Raw genomic sequence first — 20,719 nt, forward strand, 5'->3', positions numbered from 1 at the left:
TAATGCCAGGAAATGTGCCTGTTCTTTGCCAATTTTTTTTTTTTTTTTTAATGGGGTTCTACAGTCCAGCTTGTTAATGATTTGCAGTATTTAAGAACATGCCAAAAAATATCCACCACAGAAAATGATATTAACGCTGAATAAAAAGTCAGCAAGCAAAAATGGTATTTTCAGTTTAGCACGAAACATTAGGTAAACATTTCACAGAGTATGTAAATAGTCAGAAGGGAAGAGGAGACCAAGTTCCTGGGAATAACTACAGAAGAGACACAAACTTAAAAAAAAATATCCGTGACTGGAAGTTAGTGGCATGAAAAAGGGCTTAACCACATGTTTCTAACAGTTGTTAACCACTGGAACAGACAGTTCATAATCTCTGACACTTGCTCGAACAAGACAGGATTCTTTTCTCAAAAAACCACATTAAACACAGGCTGAGTTGGTGAGGGAGCTCGAGGAGCTGCTGGTGCACCAGGGTGGGCAGGGCTGTGGCTGGTCAAGGTGCTGCAATTGAAATTTGGCCTTCAGTTTCTTTTCCAGAGAACTCCGTCTGTGGATTTGCAGCTTTTCTTCTGCCAGGTGTGGTGTGGAGCAGGAGATGAAGTCGTAGGTGATGCTGGGATTTCCGTACTGCCCCGCTTTGGTCTCGAGGGGGTTCCCTGGAAGGTATAAGGGGCATGTCCTGCTGTGCAGGAGGCTTCTGCCTGGAATTCCTTTGGGGCAGAGCTGGGGGTGGAGAGGAAAGGAAGTCACTCAGGTTTCCTGGTAGCTGGTGTGATCAGTTGCTCTGTGCTGGGTTCTCCTTCCATCCCCTCCAAACAACGAACGTGTGCTGGAGGTGGTTGCTCCCTCCTTAAAAACCACGGGGAGCTCTGTGGTGATGTCCTTGCTCACAGCGAGTGTCAGACACTCGTGCCTGTCACGTGGGCTGGGTCTGGGTTTCCTTGTGTGCCTGTGTAATTAATTACCGTCGCAGTGTAATTAATTTCCATCCCGTTACCTCGGCGCTGTCGCCTCGGAGCGGCCGCGGCTCGTTTGCTGGGGAGGTTGCTGTGCTCTGGGGATCTGCTGGCCTTCCCTGAGCTGTGGGCACTTGTCAGGCTCTTCACTGAGCCTGAGTTCATGGGGCAAAGCTCACGGGCTGCTGTGGCTCCTGTCCAGGGGCGAGGACTTAACAGGGATTAAAAACGCAAGGTTGAAAGAAAATGCAGTTACACAGTGTGTGAGTTCAGCACTTTGGGAATGCCAGAATGCTTTGGGTTGGAAGGGACCTTAAATGTCATCTGCTTCCAACTGTCTGCCATGGGCAGGGACACCTTCCACCAGCCCAGAGTGCTCCAGCCTGGCCTTGGACACTGCCAGGGATCCAGGACAGCCACAGCTTCTCTGGGCACCTGAGCCAGGGCCTCCCCCTCCTCACAGGGAAGGATTACTTCCCTAAAATCCCATCTAACCCTGCCCTCTGGCAGTGAGAAACCTTTCCCCTTGTCACAAATGGCCTTCGCTGCCCGTGTCTCCAGTACCTCTGAGACAGCTTTTCCATACTGGAACAGCCGGTACTGGTTCTTTATGGGACACATTTCCCTGCCTGCAGTGGGATTTTAGGAGCTCCCAGACCCCCGTGTGATGATGATGGATCCTCAGGGGTGGCTGGTGTCAGATGCTGCAGTGCCAGGCTGTTTAAAGCTCCCTTCCTCAGAATCCCCCAGGAGTGTGGAGGTTGGCTGTTCCTCCTCGCTTGCTCTTTCAGCAGCCTGTGGTTCCACGGTGTCTGTACACAAGCCAGGACCCCAGCAGACGGTGCTCTAAAATGGCCACTCGATTTCTGTTTTAAAAAGGGAGATTTCTCCACTTTCTGCTTTGAGGCTATATCTGTAAATAAGATTTTAGGGTTTCTGTCACAATTATCACCACCCGTTACCTGCTCGAGCGCAACTCGCAAGTTCACACCTCTTAAAATACAGTTTCTTTGGGAGCTTTGGCATGTGGTTGATTCATATGTGTGAAGGTGTGAGGCATCCTGACCTAAAGTGAAACAATCATTTGGTGGCACCCCTTCAGCGTATGCACAGCATGCACAAAAAGCTTTACTGGAAATGCTCCTTTCATTTGGGTCCTTTTCTCTGAAGTGCAGTGGAAACTCAGTGAAGGAGCTTGAAAAGACAACAAAAAATCAAGTCTGTCAGCAAGTAGTAATTACTCTCATAAAAGGTATTTCTTTAGTGTGGTTCATTAAAAAAAGGCATCCTTCAGCACGGCTTCATCACGGGGGAACTCCTCCAGTCTGGGCTGTGCAGATGTGACAGCCAGGTCATGGCCATCGCTGCCTCACAAACCAGAGTTTTCAGAAAGTGCCTGGCCTTTCTAGAGTCTGCGGTTCCTGCTGGTCTGCCTGTAACTCGCTGTTATTTGTAGTTTTGGTAGAGTGAAATCTGCAAGATGCTCCTTAGATATAAACTCTTCTCTCTCTGTCCTCGTGGCCACCGAGTCACAGAGTTAGTTCAGGCTTGGCTGCCTCAACCACCCGGTTATGGAGGGCTTGTTGGCCAGCCTCACCCCCTTCAAGAAGAATTCCTTGAGTGTATCTGATCCAAGTCAGATACACTCCAACTCTTTCCGTTAAAAACGGTGGGAAAACGTTATGAGAAAGCATTTGAATTGTTGATAGAAACTCTTGGATATTTTATTTTTCCTGTACCAGTGCTAATAAGTGAATTTGGCACCCAGATCACCCTGTGGCACATCACAGGGCCCAGCAGTGGTGGGGCAGAGGGCACAGAGTGCTGTGACCCCTGAGCTTTGCTGGATTCCCTGGGTGGGTGTCAGGAGAGGCTGCTGGTGTCACTGGATTCGGGATGTCTGTCCTGGGTTGTTCTCCTCTCTGTTAATCGCTACAAATAAACACAATCTTCAGAGTTTACCTGAGGTGCTGAGGGCGGGTGGGAGGGATATCTCGTGCATATTGACCACGTTCTTTAAATAGCCACGCTCCTGCTCTTCCTGTAATCAAAGCCACAGCTCTGGGAGCGTTCAAAGTCACTCGGTGTGTTCTCGGTGCAGCTGCTGCGGAGTGATCAAAGGCAGGAGCAGCCACGGCCCCGTGTGCTCCGCAGCAGAGCGGGCAGGATATATTGCTGTTCCCATTTTAATTTGTTTTTTCAATAAATCAGGCTTCATTCCTATTCATCATGTAAAGCTGTTGGATGGCGAGCCGCTGCAGAATGCTAACTAATTTCATAATGCTCTGCATAAGGTGACCCACTTACAAGTTCATCCTTCAGTCGTGTTTAAGCTCTGGTCCTGATTTATGTAACAGCATATTGGTTTCATCAAGAGTTGTCTGATCGCTCACTGTGTTGGCTCCTTCTTGACCTGTGCATGATTTGTATTCTCCTCGATTTTAGGGAGAACTCTCAGTCTCCGTGCACATATGTGCGGAAGAAGAGCAGTAAACCTTCTTAAAAGTAATCAGTGCTTTTGAGTTTTTCTGTCAGTTAAAGATATACTGGAGTGGGATCTAGAAGGAGTTTTAAGGAGCCTGCTGCAGGCAGGGCAGGGGAAGCTCAGCACGAGATGTCCCTCACGGCATTGCCCTGTTTGTCCATTTTTGGACTGTGATTAGAGCTGTGAGTCACAGTCCCTAGGATTTGAGGGTGGGAAGGCAGGACAGTTCTCCTCCCCCTCTATTTTGCTCGTACCCTATTGTTTCTGAACTCAGGATCAAATTATAGGGAATTCCCTTCTCCTTACCTCAATTCCTGGTACTTACCTTATCTCCCTTGGTTGGGAGTGAGGTGTTCTGCCCAAATGTATTGGGCTGGTGTGATTTATTGCCCTCACTTCTGTTTAAATCTGTATTTGAAGTTGTTAATGAGGGTCTTATCAAAGCTGGGACACTGGGGCTGCCTCACAATAAACTGCAAGTTTCCATTGCTCTGAGTTTCAGCCTCCTGACAACTAAAGAAGCACCCAGTCCTGCAGGACACCACACAGTGCAGAAAGGTGGAATTGTCTGGATTCAGACCTGGGTGTGGAGACACAGATGCTGTTCCTCTTCTCTTGCAGCACTCCTTCTTCTGCCGACTGACGGAAGATAAGAAATCGGAGAAGTTCTTTAAGGTTTTTTACGATCGCATGAAAGTGGCGCAGCAAGAAATCAAGGCAACTGTCACAGTCAACACCAGTGACTTAGGAAACAAAAAGAAAGATGACGACTCGGACAGAGATGTCCCCAACAGGAAAAGAGGTAATCCCTAGTCATTTCCCTTCTGAACTGACAGGGAGCATGTTCTGAACTCATTTCCACTGATGCAATAATGCTCTGATCCCACAGAGCAAAGTTCAGAGATCAGTGGTGCCCAGGCTCGGGATTTTGAGAGCTTCATCCCCTCTTCATCCGTCTGTGAGGTTGTGCTATTGAAATGAGGAAAAGTCTTCCTGAGCTGAGACTCTGCTGCCTTGGCTCGCGACAAGCTGCCCAAACCCCTAGTAACAACCCCAGGCCGTGGGTTGTGGTCGGTGCCTTCTCTAACAAAGTGAAGAAATCCTAATTCTGTTCCAAAGCAGGTCCTTTTACCATGACTCCTGCTGGATGTGTGCGCCCTAACCCATTAACGCCCAGGCTTATAACCCTGCTGTGGTCGGTGTACGCGGTGCGGAGCGTGCCCCTCGCCCACGCTGAACGCGCTCACCAAAGAGCTGCCGCTCAGCAGCGGGGCCCGCGGGTGAAGCTGCCGGGGGAGGGTGTGGGCAGATTCCCTGACCCATTTATCCAGCCTCCCTTAGGGAGATGTGTCCCGGTGTGTTGCAGTGAGGGAGCCCATGACCCAGATCACAGAGGAGGTGCGGGAGCAGCTGCTGGAGGCGTCCGCGGCCACGCGCAAGGCGTACAACACCTACCGGAGAGAGGCCGACCCCGAGGAGCACTACTCGGCAGGAGAGGGAGCCCAGGCTGCGGCAGACAAGGGCAAAGATGAGCTGGAGATGAGCGCTGTCATCTCCATCATGCAGCCCATCCTGCGCTTCCTGCAGCTGCTCTGTGAAAACCACAACCGGGATCTGCAGGTACCGCTGGTGCCGGGCAGCCGTGCGCATTCGCTGCCGCCACACCACTGTCCCTAATCCCAGGCCCTTTAAAATGGATTGTGGGACCAATTATTCTCTTTGATGTTGAGGTTAATCCAGAAAAAAGTACTTACACCTTGCTGGGCTGATAGGAGCAGATCCAGTTATGCAGTGGTCTTTGAGAGGTGCATAAGGGGTGGTGGAATCGACACTTCTTGGGGCTTCTAAAAAGTGTATGTTGAAAGCAGGCAAGTGTTGTGCTGTGAAGTTACTGATTTGCTTTTGAGAGGGGAGGGAAAGAAAGAAAAGTCATGTAGGAAGACGAAGAGAGCATTGGGACTTTGGTTCCAGCAGCCTTGAAGCTTAACTTTGCCAGGTTCTCCTGGATTTTCTGAGAGCTGTTTGTGTGCCTAGTGAGGGTGTCAGGAAAGCCTGAGCTGAAGGTGAATCTGCTGGGGGCAGGAAGGGCAATGAGAAGGATTTCTTGGTTGTGTCCACACAGGAGGAGGTAGGCAGAGGTGGGTTTGCTGTGGAATGGGGCAGAGGACATGGCGAAGGTCAGGGAGCTCAGAGTCACCTCCACCTTGCCCCTTAGGGAAGGACTGGCCTTCAGCACCCCTCCATCCCCGAGACCCTGGTGAGGTCTGGAGCAAGGGAGTCTTACCCTTGGTGGAGAGTTGGGATGGGAAGCATCCAAACAAGCTGGACGTGCATTTCAACAGGCTGTGTGCCCTGGGCTCTGTGTGGAATTCTGGCTCAGTCCTGGGCTCCAGAGTCCAGGCTGCCCATGGCACTGGAGCATCTGATGGGCAGGGGGAGGCAGGGGGAGCTGGGAGAGGTCAGGCTGCAGAGGAGAGGGCTCAGGGTCTCCCACCATGTGTGCACACACCTGATGGGGGATGTGGAGAGAGCAGGCCAGGCTCTGCTCCAGCTGCCTTGTGACAGGGTTTGCAGTTGGCAGTGTCCAAAGGTCCTGGCAGCCTCGGTGTCCTGTGCTGCCCTGTGTTTGGAGAATTCCAGGGACCCTGGAGCAGGCTCCCCCTTACAAAGGGGCTGCAGTTCAGATGATTTTTGTTCAGCACTGCTGGATTGAGATGGAGGAGCTGCACAATGTGCTAAATGCTCTCATAAAGAGCAATAATTGCCTTGATTGCCCATTGTTCCCTGGGCGGCAGGAGCGCGGGACCCTGCGAGCTCTGCAGTGCTGCCAGCTCGCTTCCTCTGAGCGGGAATGCCCCAGCAGCAGGTGGGATCGTGGAGTTCTGGGAGCGTCTCGGAGTGCCCAGCTTATATACATCAGCCTTCCTCTCATTCTAAAGAAGAGCCCTTTGATGTGTGCTTTGTCAGAGGATTTTCCTGCCGCTGGCGGTGTCGGTTCCCGTGGCACGATTCCAGACCGCACGCACAGGATCCGCTGCTGCCTTTGGCGAGGCACCCACAGCTATAGGAGCACTCTTGAATTCCAGCCAGAGCAGAAACTTGGCCTGAGGTCTTCCCCATCCTGAACAATTAGATTTCCCAAACAGCAGGTAGCTGTAGTCAGCTCTGAGAGAAAGAAAGGGATTTCTTTCTTTTTTTTAACCAAAAAAAAAACCACCAAAGAAAAGGGTAGAACAATTTTTCCGGTGTAATCCTCTTGCTGCCTGCCTGCCTCGAGGTTTGTCCTTCTCCCTCAGCCCCAAAGGGAAGGCAGAAGTGTCTGATCCTCCAAAATCTTGCTGTCTGCAGCTGGTACATGTAGCTGAGCTCCCTGCAGTTGTGCCAGTGCTGCCTGAAGGATCAGGGAAGGGCTCTCCAGGAAGCTCTGTGTGTGTGTGTCCCAGAATTGCGCTTTATAGTTGAGTGAGGAGCGAGCTGGGATCACCTGCCTGGTGCAGGAGCGCTCTGGGCACACCGAGCCTCTCCAGGCAGCTGCGGGAGCTGATGTGCAAACACAGGGAAGCGCTGGAGGAGCTGCTGTGCCGAGGAGGAGGAGGTCTCTGGGCTGCTCAGGCAGCTGCAGTGCTGTGCCCTCTGATCAGTCAGCCCTGCCCTTCCCAGACCCAGCCGCGGTTTACTCCGTGTGGGTGCTGTTCCACAGCCCCGTGGGGCTGCAGGAGCTGCAGCGCCTTCTCCAGAGGAATGCAGGGGCTGGGGTGAAGGGGTGGATGCAGGGTTCCCACGTGTTGTAGCTGAATCTGCCCCTGGCTGCTGGTGCAGGGGCTGTCGCAGCTCGGGGTCGTTCCCACGGAGCAGTGGGACACCCGGCACAGCAGGGTTGTGTTCCCACTCCCCAGCCTGCGACTGAAAATGAAGAGTTGGCTCTGTCCTGGCTGAGACAGCAGCAGACACTCCCTGGGGCAGTTTCTCACAGTGCAGCAGGGGTTTGTTTTCTACAGTTTTTTCCTTCCCCTTGTTTTAGCCTAACCCGTGTCCTCCTGCCTCTTGTGCCTCATTCCTCTCCTCTCCTTACTGGCCGTGGATCAAGCAGCTCAGGTACAAGCTTAGCTGTAACCAGACCAAATGCTGTGCTGCAGCCAGGGAGCATTTTACTTCCTCACTTTGGGCGTTATCCTTTCATTTTGTTGGTTTTTTTGTTTTTTCGGTTTTTTTTTTTTTCCTGGAGGGAAGGCACGAGCTCCGATTTCTGTAGGATCAACCTTTTTTACATTCCGACAAGTTAATCAGAAGTCTGGATACTAAATGAGCAATCAGCTGAAATGTGCTGAATCACTGTCACCTTTAGTCTGCGTTCATAGACGGCGTTTTCCTTTTTTAGCTTCGCCTTCCATTGAATCTGCAATTTCTCCCCCTGTTTGCCTCAAAAGGCTCATTAGTCTGACTCAGGCAGAGACAGCCAGGGCCCAGTGCTGCTCTCTGGGCTGGCAGGAAAGACCCTGCTGGCTCCGTACTCCCAGGGCTCCTGTTCCTCTGAGGGCTTCTTTGCCCTGGAATTGTTGGTACCTGCTAGAATTAAGCTAAATAAGAGGTTTTCCTGCTGAAACTTCAAGGAAAAGCGAGTGGTAGTGGCTGCTAATCTTTGCAGCACTGCTGGGGATGCAGTGGCAAACAGCATCTGAGTCACTGGAAGATTGGTTTTCGTTAGTTGTCCTTCGGTTTTGGGTGGGTTTGGTGCTTTTTTTTTTCCATTTGGGATATAGGAGAGCAGAAAGCTGTTAAATCCACGGCGGCAAATCCGGCTTTCCGTTAGAGGAGCTGCTCCTAATCAGCAGCTTCAAGCAGGGATCCCAGTAATTACCTGGAAAGAAACGCAGTGGAGAGAATTCCATTTTCGGGCACCTTCCTTCGAGGTGTGCACTCAGGTCCCTCTTGTGCAGGTGGAGCTGCTGTGAGAGGGGTCTGGGAGGAGGGAGCCTTGGGTGATGCTTGGCAGGGAGGTGCAGCAGGTGGAGTGAAGCTTCCAGGCTCCAGAGAGCTTCCAGGAGTGCCTGTTCCGTGCTGGGTGTGTCAGGCTCTGATGGATCTCTGTGTTCATGGCATGCACTCAGTTTAGTGCTGTAGCCAGCAAGCTGCTCAGGAGAGCAGCACGTTGCAAATAAGCCCTGGAAAGAGGCTTAAAGTGCTTGTGCAGTGAACCAAAGCAATCCAGCATGCAGTGGAATTGGGGATGGATGAGCTTAATAAATACTGTCAGCCAAACAGCATTTTGTATGATTTTTTTTTTTCTTTTTTCCCCCCTCTTGTGGCTCTGACACTCTCCTCGCAGAATTTCCTACGCTGCCAGAACAACAAGACAAACTACAACCTGGTGTGTGAGACGCTGCAGTTCCTGGACTGCATCTGTGGCAGCACAACTGGGGGACTTGGACTTCTGGGTCTGTACATAAATGAGAAAAACGTGGCACTGATCAACCAGACGCTGGAAAGTTTGACTGAGTACTGTCAGGGGCCCTGCCATGAGAACCAGGTAATGACTCCAGAGCTGTGGAGTGCATCTCCCTCTCTCCCTGGGCCCCAGCTCTGCTGTTGTCTTATAACACTGCCCACTTTACTTGTCCCACGAGTTGGAGGAGTTTTTTTTCTTCCTTTATAAACTCCTCATAAGCAACTTGTCTTTCTCAGGGCCTCCTCTGAGGAGCTGAAGCACTCAAAGCAGTCGAAGTATTTCTGCTTTGCTGAGATCTGCATTAGACTGGGCAGGGAGAGTGGGGAATTTCTGTACTTTATATAATCCCAGAATGGTTTGGGTTGGAAGGGGCCTTAAATATCATCCAGTGCCACCCCTGCCATGGCAAGGACACCTCCCACTGTCCCAGGCTGTCCCCAGAGTCCAACCTGGCACTGCCAGGGATCCAGGGGCAGGCACAGCTGCTCTGGGCACCCTGTGCCGGTTTCTGCTTATTCCCTCCATTTCCGTATTAACTGAACCACACCGTTGTCCTGAAGGGCAGGACTGTGGCTTTTCTGTCTTCCTTGTCTCTGCACAGAATGTGTGAGGCTGTGCACGCCTGGGAGGATGGTCAGTGTCCCTCTGCTCTGTGCATCAGGTGGAATAAAACCCTGTGGGTGTTCTGGGTGTGCAGTTGAACGGCAGGGCAGGGCTGTGCCTGGATTTTGAAGCCAGCGAGCTGCTGTTTGCACATTTGAGATTACAGACCATTCCAAAAGCAGGGCTGAAGGCCGGGCAGGAGGTTATGGAAATTCCCCTTCTTTGTGTAGGCAGCACTGAAGTAGGTGTTGAGTGGCACGTTTATAGTAAAGAAAACTCTCCCTAATCTCGGTGAAACACTGTTCCTCCAGCCTGCAGGCTTTGGCATGGAAGTGCTTCATTTATCAGCTGTGCTTCTTGGTGCTTCCTGAGGCTGGGGGCTCCGGTAGGACCGTGGCTGAGGAGAGGAAAAGCTCAGAACAAAACTCCTGAACCTTTTGTTGTTGTTGTTGCGCTGCCTGGAGCTCTCTGTGCAGTTTTCCATCTCGGGCAGCCCGCGAGGTGACGACAGAGGGGACTCTGCTGCTCTGGCAGGGTCACCAGCCCGGGCTGTGTTTGTAGTGCAGGCAGTTAGTGAAGCCTGATGACTTTTCTTTGGACAGAACTGCATTGCTACTCATGAGTCCAACGGCATTGACATCATCACAGCGTTAATCCTCAATGACATCAACCCTCTGGGAAAGAAGAGGATGGACCTGGTGCTGGAGCTGAAGGCAAGTGAACGCTCCGTGAGAAGCACGTTAGCAGTGAGATAAAGCATAATTCCACTGTTGGAATTCTGTGGGTGTTTATCGTATCCCAATATTCCTAAGTGCCCAAAAATTATATCCACCAGTGAGCTGCAGGCAGTGCCCAAAGATTGTGTGTGGCAGGTAGTTCATCTTTTAAACGGTGACATGGAGCCACCAGTTCTCAGAGGGGGTTGCAGGCACTCAGAATGTGCTGAGGAATCCTAAAATTTCCTGTAAAAAATCTGAAGCTGATGAAAACTGTTCTGTTGTTGCTGAGCTTTTATGTGGGCAAGGGAAGTGAAATTTCTCGTGTTGTAACTACTTTCCTAATGCTTTATTGGTGGTGTTTAATCTGTTGACATCAAATCATCAACAATTCTTTAGGGCTGCCCGTATTAGTGCCGAAATAATTAGCCCTGGTGCTGGTTTCAAAACACAAAAAGGCAGGAGCAGCTTCCCCTCTAGCAACAGCAGTCCCAGAGCACTCTTGCTTCAGCCTGTGCTTGAGAAATATTTCCTGACTTACTGCCCTGACTGACACTGCAGTGTCTCCTTGTTTTCCGTTGCCGACTCACACCATTATTATGGGTGATGTGGGTTTTTTATTCTTGTAAATAAAAAATGCTCTTAGACTCGATTAGCATTATACTTCAAAATTAAATACTTTTATTGGGTTTTATTGTCAAGCATGATGGATTTTAATCTTAATTGTTCGTATTAAAGTAGTCTGGTGCCTTGTGGTAGTTTCCCATTTCCTCCCTGTGTTCCTTGGCGTGAGCAGACTGCAGAGTGATTTCAGTTAAAAGCAGCAAAGCACGTCTGTCTTCAGCCCTGGCTGTCCCTTGATTTAATCAGCAGCATCTTCAGCAGAGCTGAGCTGCACCATTTGGGAGCTCTGAGCCCGCGGTGATGCTGCAGAATCTTTAAACCAAAACAACACGAGCACGAAACGGCAGTGTTCTTAGGAATGTAAACCTTGGCTGGGGTTAATTTGATGTCTCTCAATAAGCAGGATTTGGGGAATAAACTGCTAAAAATTGCTGTTCAGTTGTATAGGTCGGTAATTGGAGGAGAGGGAGGGCTTGGTGAGGTGAGGCTGTGCGAGCCCTGGGCTGGCTGGCACGATCCGCCTGCAGTGGGACCCGTGTCCCTGGAGCCCTGCTGGCAGCACAGTGGTGCCACTCAAGCTGGGCACCCTCACGTTCTGGCTCCTGGCAGTGATTCCACTGCTGTTCCTCCCCTCAGAACAACGCTTCCAAGCTGCTCCTGGCCATCATGGAGAGCAGGCACGACAGCGAGAACGCTGAGAGGATCCTCTACAACATGAGGCCCAAGGAGCTGGTGAGTCCCTGGATCACTCCTGGCTGCTCCTTGGCACAGCAGACAGAGAAGTGACAGCTCCTTGAGCCCCAAGAGCTGTGCAGTAAGCCACAGCAGGGTTCTGGGGCTGGTTAACGTGAACTGATGAAAACACACCCAGGAGATCCGAGGCAGCGTTGACTTGTCCCAGCGCTCGGGGCTGCCTTGGAGCCGGGGTCACACCGTGGCACAGGTGCAGAGAGGGTGGCCTGGAGTATGCTGGCCCCAGGGAAACGTCAGGCTCAGTTTGTTGTGCCAGTGAGCCGGGCTGAGGCTGAGTTCAGTTTATCCTGGACGCTGAGAAAGCCTCTGACCTCCCTTTGAACATCCCTGCTCCGCTCCCATTCCCGGCCCTGGGAGTGCCGAGGGCGCGCTGCCCTCAGCAGCTTCCACCCTTTGCCTGAGCCTCCTCTCCTTGCCCCTGTCTCCTTCTCCAGGTGGAAGTGATCAAGAAGGCTTATCTGCAGGGAGAAGTGGAGTTTGAGGATGGAGAGAACGGGGAGGATGTCGCGGCGTCCCCCAGGAACGTGGGACACAACATTTATATCTTGGCTCATCAGGTAGAGTTTCACCACGAGCCACAAACTGGTAAAAGCCAGAGTCTGCCTTTCCCTGGAACTGTTTTCATGGCTTATCTCTGAGACTGACTCACTGCTCGTTCCCTTGTTATCAGGGCAAATCCGAATTTTGATCAGAAACAAAAATAGTATGATAGAAGAAAATTTTGGGGAAATTTCTTTTGTAGTGGGAAGCAGGCAGGCTCTGGACCGAGTTCCTGAGGACACGTGGCTCAATTCTTGGCAGCACTGAAGCAGCAGTGTATTATTTTTCAGCTGTATCAAAGGTTACTTTATACTCCCAAAGAAATTCTACTCACAGATCAATTAAAGTGTAATCAGAAATCTCGGTCCTTGCCACATTTCTCTCTGTGCTGGAGCCAAGCAGAGCCATTGTATTGACACAACGTGTGCTTGAAAGGTAAAAAACCAAAGGGGAGAAAAACGTGTCTGTATCTACCTCACGTACTGGTGCCACATCTCTCACTGCACTGGAGACTTCTTGTTCCTCCAGCATCTGAGCAGACAGAGCCTCGCTGTGCTGCAGGGTGAATTTGGAGCACCCAGCAGCATCCTTGGAGCGGTGCTCTGTACATCTGCTGCTCAGCTGATGCAGGTTTTCTCCTTATCCCTGCCTGGATCCTTGGGTGATGAGCACGCCTTTGGGTTAGGGTGGTGTGGAAGGACAGAGAGCGAATGGGAATTTCTGTGTGATCAGAAAGATTCCAGGCAAAGGGTGGGAGAAGAGAGGAGTACAACACTGGCATTAAGGAAATACATATTTGAATCATTCTGACTTGCTCCCAAAATAGAGCTGCAGGGTGTCTGGTTGGAACAGAACAAGCCTTCTGTCAACTTTGCCCTTTCCTAGCAGCTGACTGCGTACTATTTCTTTTTTTATGCCAAAAAATCAGAAATCTAATATCGCAGAGAGACATCTGGTGTCTCCCACTCCCTGTGCATTCCTTTATTTTAGTTGGCTCGTCACAACAAAGAGCTGCAGAACATGCTGAAGCCAGGGGGTCAGATCGAGGGGGACGAGGCGCTGGAGTTCTACGCCAAGCACACGGCGCAGATCGAGGTAGGGGAGCCCTGCTGGGGGAGCAGCAGGCAGTGCAGCCCCGGGGCGTTGTTCGTGCTGCTCTCCTGGCCCTGCCTGCCTGTGTGCGGACTCTTGTCTGCGGTACAGAACACGGAGTTATTTCTTTAATTCCCTGGCAGTGGCGGGGGGAGCTATTCCCGAGCTGTCATGTGTGGGCTCGGGGATGGAGCTGAGCAGAGCTCTCTTGGCAGGAGGAAGTGTGGCTTCGCTTCTGTTACATTTTGGCCGGTGCTGTTGCTGAATCCAGAAAGTTTGTGATAGCTTTTGCCGCTCTTTCTGGATTCGGATGACAGTTTGGCCTCGTGTGCCATCTCAGAGCTTTATAAAAGTAAAATGTTCATGAATACGGAGATTTCCTGGAGAAGCTGCGGCTGCCCCACCCCTGGAAGGGTCCCAGGCCTGCTTGGAGCAGCCTGGGACAGTGGAAGGTGTCCCAGGTGTCCCACTGGATGGGCTTTAAGGTCCTTCCAACCCAAACCAGTCCATGGCTCCCTTGAGTTCACAAAACTCTCTAATAAGCAATACAGATATAACTGTTATTCTTTGTACTCCCTGTGGCTCGAATTTGCCAGCCTCCTTGAATTGGGCCACCACATTGCTCTGAATTCCATGCCAGCTTTGGTGCAGGATTCTCTGGGCCCCTTGGAAATCCCAGCTAAGGCCAGTACTTCCAGAATAAGACCAAAGCATGGAAATTACATTTCTGGAGCTAAACGTAGACCTGCTCTGAGAGGTAGACTAAATCAAACCTGCGTCGAGCTGCTGCTCTTTGGAAATGTGTCTGCACGTAGCTGGTTTGAAAAGGGGAGCAAAACAGTCAGCAAAGGGAGAAATGAAAGCATTTCCAAGCTGGAGATGACGGGGCTGCTGTGCAGATTGTCAGGTCGGACCGCACCATGGAGCAGATCGTGTTCCCCGTGCCCAGCATCTGCGAGTTCCTCACCAAGGAGTCCAAGCTGCGCATCTACTACACCACGGAGAGGGACGAGCAGGGCAGCAAGATCAACGACTTCTTCCTCAAGTCTGAGGACCTCTTCAACGAGATGAACTGGCAGAAGAAGCTGCGAGGTGGGTCCGTGCTGCTCCAGGCGGGGCGGAGCGCTGGGGCCGGGCTCCGGGGGTTTGGAGCGCTGCCGGAGCAGCGGGTGCTTGCTTCCCCAGTGCCACCTCCGTGACTGCGTGCAGGAGCTGCTCCTCTGCACCGTGGCAGGATGCTGGATCCAGGGATCCCGGGCAGAGAGGGAGGGAGCAGCGCGGGTCGTTCTTCTTGAGATCCAGCAGGAGGGAGCAAATGTGTGGAGGAGGAGAGGCAGGGGGAGGGTGCAGCTGGGGAGCGCAGCCTTGGGGATTGTGAAGGTCTCCTCCAGCCGTAAAGATTCTGTGGGCTCAGGGCATCTCTAGGAATGGAGATGTTAAAGAACAAGTTGAAGATGGATTTCTCAGCAGTGGTAAAGTGGGATTCATCCCTTTTTGGCAAGTAGGCTGGCTGACAGGCTGACAAGTCCCTTCCATCCCCGTGATGCTAAAATGTCTGAACACAGGTGTTTTCAAGCGCTGATTTTCCCTCTGAGGGTCTCACTGGCAGCTGGGAAATCCCTTAAAATGATATTTTAATTCACACAGTGCCACCTTGTCTCCCAGTAAACCTTCTAGCTCATTCGCTTTATATTTTTTGCTCCTGTTCTGCTGAAGGCCGGGTGCTGCAGCTCAGTGGGCAGTGCTGAGACCTGGGCAGTGAAAGGTGAGGTAAGGCAGGTCCTTCCTGCTCCACTCACCCCCTGCCAGTCTGACAGCACTGCTGCTCCCCTCAGCTCCACTCCAGCCCTTACTGCAAGAGCAGCACTGGTCTGGAACCCCGCCTTGGAGCTGGTGTGGGACTGCTTCCAAAAATCTGAGAGCTCTGCGAGAAATCTGGGAGTGTGACATCCTAAACAAATTGCAACTTCTGCAGCATCCATATATCCTGTTAGGTTTTGTTGTTCGAGTCACTTTGTCTTTGAGGCTGTCTCCAGGCAAGCTGTGAAGGCATTCATCATTAATAACAGACCAACAATTAGCCAAGATCCACCTGCAGGAGTGGAGAGCATTTTTTTTTTTCCTTTAAAAAAGGGGGATCATTTATTCTGTCTCTAATATCTAGGTCTTGCCTGGCCTCTGAGTGATGCTTTGCATTTGTACAGTTGTTTCTCACATTTTCAGCAGAATTTTTGTGTTGGAGCTCTGACCTCTGGCAGTGCTGTGTGTGCTCCTGTGATGCCAGTCAGAGTTTATCAACCCTCAAAAAACTTCTAAAATAAAGACCCACCTACCTCTCCCTTCAGCTCATGCTGCTGGCCCATAATCTGAGCACCAGAAGCCTCTTAATTGTTAATTAAGGATGGAAACGAGCTGCCAAAGCCAGGCAGAAGCACTAGGCAGTGTCCTTCCCCAAAGGAAGGTGTAAAGTTAAACCTGGACCTTTGTAATCGCCCTGACATAATTTCATATGAATTGATTAAACCTGGTTACGAAGTCTTCCAGTTAAAAGGAAATGGAGAACGTGGAGATATGGTGGAATTCTTTACCCCTTTGTTGTCTGGGGGTGTTAGAGGAGAGGATTTGCTGGAGGGAGGTGGTGGCTGCTGCAGGGCTCAGAGCTGCTGCATGTGGTAAATCACCCTTCAACCCAAAGTCTGCACTTTCAGCTTGTTCCTGAATTTTACTGAGAGCTTTTTCTTTGCTCTCTGCTCTCTGCACATGCTGCCTCCCTCCACCAGGGCCAAACAGTTCCTTTCCCTTCTTTGAGAGCATTTTTAATGGCTTTTTTTTCACTAGTCTAGGTTTCAGGAGGACACAATTTGCTGTGCAGCAAGCCTGCAGGAGCTAAAATCAGGGGGATTTTGCCTGGGTGCAGAGGGAATTACTGCAGGGCAGCCTCTTGGCTTCCTTGTCGGCTTTGGGTTCACGACCACTTCGGCAGAGGAATCTTCCTGCTCTCTGCCTCTTGGTTCTGGCTGCAGGGATTATTAAAATCAGGAGTCTTTTGGAGAAGTATTTGTGCATAACATGAAGGATTTAAATGTGCTGTTGGACTGTACACCGAGCTCTGTGCAGATGTGCTGAGTCCTTTGCCCCCGGCGCAGAGGGGAGCCCAGGGAGCTTCACCCACCCCTGGTTATTCCAGGGCTGGTTTGGGCTGCTCTCAGCAGAAAATGAATTTACAGGCGGCACTGCCTGGTGCAGGTGAGCTGCTGGCAGCAGCAGGACGCAGAGGGATGGGGCTGGAGCTCACTGCTCATTTTCCTCCCCCAAATTGTTCTCGGTGTGACCCTGAGTACAAAGTAGATTATTAGGGGAAGCCTCAAGCGCTTGATCTCTGCAGTTTCTCAGCTCGTTCTCTTGCTGCTGTTAAACCCTGTTTGAAACAGGGATCCTTTGCCTTAAAACACCACCTAGGAAACTTGAAGGGCCCCCAAGATGAAGGATAATTAAATAGAATAAGCCATGAATACTTTAGATGCTGTGCTTTTGGGCAAACAGAAAACAAATCTGTTTTGGTGGTGCTTTTTTTCTTTTTTTTTTTTAATAGAGACCTCTGATTTTTAGCAAACCCTCCATGGAAAAGAAATCATTTTCTCTCTTGCAGCTCAGCCTTTCCTGTACTGGTGTGCTCGGAACATGTCCTTCTGGAGCAGCATTTCCTTTAACCTGGCTGTCCTCATGAACCTGCTGGTGGCATTTTTCTACCCATTCAAAGGAATTCGAGGAGGTACTGACATTCAACCTAAAAAAAAAACCCACGTGGAGAAATAAGGTGTCACAAGCCCAGCTGTGCTCTCCCCACTCACGCTTGTGCGCTGTTTGCGTCAGTGGGGGCAGGAGAACAGAATTTGGCTTTTTAAATCCCCTTGGTTTAAATTGTGCTGTTCTCTTACTCCTTCTTGGGGCGTTTTTAAGGAAAATGCAGAGCCGTGCTTTTTCCTAGGGGAAAAAAATTACCCAAGGCCAACATCCACCTTTAATTGCTTGACTGTTCTACTTTGTTTTAAAGTCCTGTAATTAAGGACTGAGCTAAAAATAAGTGAGGTGGTGAATGTGCCGCTTTCCTCGAGCTTTCAGTTTATTAATGGCCTTTTCCACACACTTTTCCTGGTGCTCCAGGAGGTCTCTGGGGGCTGGGGGTGGGTGACATTGTCCTGCCCGGGCGGGGGGGATGTGACCAGCAGGAATCCATGGAGGATTAGGGAGAAGAGCGCGTTCCCAGGATTTGCCTGCCCCAGGGGTCTGGGGAGCAGAGCGTTCCCACGGGGGAATTCCTGCCACAAATGCTGGGACAGGGGGAATTCCTGCCACAGATTGTGGGATGGGGGAATTCCTGCCACAGACTGTGGGATGGCGCCGTGGGATCGCAGTGACAGCTCCCTGGAAGCTGCTCTGCTCCCAGGCAGGGCTGTGTGAGCCTGTGGCTCTCAGAGCAGATGCAGCCTCTCCCCGGGGCAGGGCAGGGCTGGAGCCCTCAGCAGCGCTTGGGAGATCCGCAGGGATGTTCTCAGGAATGTGGCGGGCATCACTTGCAGAGCACGTGAATGTCTGGGTAGGAGCTTTTCCCTTGTGTTAGGGGGTTTGCCTCCTGGAAAAGGCTCTCAGGGGGATGTTTTAGACCAAATTCCAGCGCTCCTGAGAGGGGGAAGAGAGGAGTTTTACCTTCTGCCATCAGGACCTGCAGGCTGTGGCTGCAGCTCTGTGTCACACCCAGTGTCAGCAGAGTGGGGACAGCCCAGATCCTGGCTGGGAGGTTCTAGCAAGCCCAAAGAGCAACTGAATTTCTGTCTCTAGCTGCAAAGATCCCAAGTTAAAAGCTCGGAATTTCTGGCTGCCAGGAAAGCTGCTGGTTAAATGAGCTCCCTGAGATTACAAACTGTCCAAGACTGTGGGGGGCGATTGTTTGGTGTTTTGAAGATGCCCTACCCTGCATACTTGAAATTCTTTATTTATCAGGTAACGTTTTGATAAAACCTCTTCCTCTCCTGGTTAGAATCCAAAAAGCAAAATAAATAAATACATGTGTATCTTATATTTAGCTAAAAAAAAACCCAACTCTTCCAAGCAGACTGTTTGGGGGAAGTTGTCAGTGTCTTGAATTGCTCAGACACGGGGAACTGAGCAGCTGATGAGCATCTGACAGTAGCAGAAGCTGTAAAACTTCTGACTTGAGGAGCAGAAACAAAACTGGATGCCTGGAATTGGGTACTGGAATGGTGAGAATTCCAGAGACAGGGAGAACTTCCTGCTGGTTGCATGTTCCTCCTGCCCATGCCCCCATGCAGGGGCTCCCTGTGCTCCCAGCAAGGCTTGGGGGGCAGGTTGGGTGCAGAAGCTGATGAGTGACCAGCCTTAGCTCCGTGTGCCAGGACAGGGTCGCTGCTCCCAGCCCCTCTCTGTCCCTGGGAGGGAGAGGGGAGCCTGTGGTCCAAGCCCTGCTCTGCCCTGGGGTGACACAGCTGGGTCCCATGAGGTCCTGGCACTGCGCTCCTCGGGCACCCTGGGGTTCTGGGCCGGGCCCAGGTGGGTGTCCAGGCAGCACCTGAGGGCTTCAGTCACTCCAGGTGTTTCTTCAGGCCTGCAGGGAGCTGCTGCAACTCTTGGAAGCCAACAGATTCCCAGTAAATCTCCTTTACATTTTAGATAAGCCGTTCCTAAGTAAGCTGCTGCACATCTCTGTCCCCTCTCCGTGCTGTTGCTTGTTCCCACTCGGTGCCTCCATTCCCAGCTCGGCACCTTGTGCTGTGTGGCAGCTCCAGGAGCCCAAACTCTCCCCCCAGGCAGCCAAAACAGCTGTTCGACTTTACGCTTATTAACTTTTAATTTCCATCCATCCTCTGCTGTCTTTATTAATCTGCAGTGATTTGGAACAAGATTAAATGGCTGCTCGTGGTAGTCAGATGAGAGTAATATTTCCTAAGCTGCCTGAATTTGGGAGCAGGGTGGAAAAGCCTTGAGTGAGGATCTTGCCAGTCAGACACGAGTTCTGTGAGGATGTCCTTGCAGAAGGGCTGTGAAATTTGGGCCATCTTGCTTTTTTGTCTGCTGAGGGACCTGTTGCTTGAGGATAAAAATTTTCGAAGGTAGCTTTGCGAAAGAGGCGTCTCACATTCTGCACAAACCTGGGGTGAATGGTGGAATATGGAATGGTGTTTTGGGCTGAACCTTTTTCCCGGCTCTTTAACAGAAGAGTATTTTTAGCCACACGGGCTTGGTGTTGTGTAAGCAGCCAGTCTCATGGGACAGTCTAAATAGACACAGCAAGAGATGCCAACCCTGGGTCCAAGGCTCTGACCAAAAGCGCATCAGAAGGCTCTGGGAGTGTCCTCAGCTGCCCAGGCGCTGCCTCTGCACAGCCCCTCTGCACTCAGGTGTGAGAGCAGTGAGCACCAACATGAGGAGCCTCCGTGCTTCTCATTGGGATTTCTCATTGGCATTTAGATTTAGTAACGAGTTTGTGATTAAACCCTGCTGAAGGACTTGGGCTCAGGTGTTGCTGCTGTGCAGCCAGGGATGGCTGGACGTGGGGCTGGGTGATGGAACCCTGGAAACTTTGAATTTAAGGCTTTAGACTTAGTAATACTTACTTCTATTAATGTACTTGCTTTAGACTTAGTAATACTTCTAGTAATATATGCAAAGCGATATGGAGGATTTAAGGCGTAGGCTTAGTTGTTCTTTCACCTTCTTCATGGGTTTGGGTGGTTTTTTTGCAGTCGGGTGAAAGAGTCTGCATTGTGGACCTCAGGTGGTCAGTTCTTGGGTTAAAAGTATAAACAATACAGGTGTCACTCGTTATTGGGTAATTAGCTTAAAAAGACGGTGGGAGGAGTAAGAGACGGAGCCATTTTCCACCTCGTTGGCCGAAATTCTGATCAGAATGAACGAAGAGCTGGGTCTGAGCGCGAGCAGGCTGCGTGCTTCAGTCCCTGCCCTGACAGGAGGCGGCAGCCGCGCGCGGGGCCGGGCGCAGGGCGGGCGGCGGCGCTCTGCTCGGGTCGCTGACGCGGCGCCCGTTTGTCGTTTGTTTTTCGTTCCCCCCGGCAGGCACGCTGGAGCCCCACTTGTCGGGCTTGCTGTGGACAGCCATGCTGATCTCGCTGGCCATCGTCATCGCCCTGCCCAAGCCGCACGGCATCCGCGCCCTGATCGCCTCCACCATCCTGCGCCTCATCTTCTCCGTGGGGCTGCAGCCCACGCTCTTCCTCCTGGGGGCATTCAACGTAAGATCCCGGCACGCTCTTCTGGCTTTTCTGGCTCTTTATCCCCGCCTCTGATGCGAGGGTTCCTCGTCCACGGAGCGGAAATGGGCTGGTGGGAGGAGTGATTCCCTCCTGGGGCTCTCTGGTGTTCGTTCTGCCCCGGTTCCCCGGGCTGCAGGCAGGGCTCTGAGGTTTTGCTCGGTGCAGGAGCAGCTCACACCGACACGGGGAGGAGTCTCTGCGACCTAAAGCGC

At 51.5% G+C, this 20,719-nt stretch overlaps 1 protein-coding gene across 1 annotated transcript in view; it reads left to right on the forward strand.

Annotated features, from left to right (window-relative positions):
* ITPR1 (inositol 1,4,5-trisphosphate receptor type 1) overlaps nt 1–20,719 on the forward strand; it is a 163,140-nt gene that overhangs the window by 117,463 nt on the left and 24,958 nt on the right. Inside the window, exons 44-53 of the mRNA XM_058422258.1 lie at nt 4,066–4,246; nt 4,811–5,064; nt 8,771–8,971; nt 10,096–10,206; nt 11,470–11,565; nt 12,021–12,143; nt 13,117–13,221; nt 14,118–14,310; nt 16,868–16,990; nt 20,311–20,486. Of these exons, the coding sequence (XP_058278241.1) occupies nt 4,066–4,246; nt 4,811–5,064; nt 8,771–8,971; nt 10,096–10,206; nt 11,470–11,565; nt 12,021–12,143; nt 13,117–13,221; nt 14,118–14,310; nt 16,868–16,990; nt 20,311–20,486 (1,563 nt within the window). The remainder of the gene's footprint in view (nt 1–4,065; nt 4,247–4,810; nt 5,065–8,770; nt 8,972–10,095; nt 10,207–11,469; nt 11,566–12,020; nt 12,144–13,116; nt 13,222–14,117; nt 14,311–16,867; nt 16,991–20,310; nt 20,487–20,719) is intronic.

Source organism: Hirundo rustica, chromosome 12, assembly GCF_015227805.2.
Source record: "Hirundo rustica isolate bHirRus1 chromosome 12, bHirRus1.pri.v3, whole genome shotgun sequence".
NCBI lineage: Eukaryota > Metazoa > Chordata > Aves > Passeriformes > Hirundinidae > Hirundo > Hirundo rustica.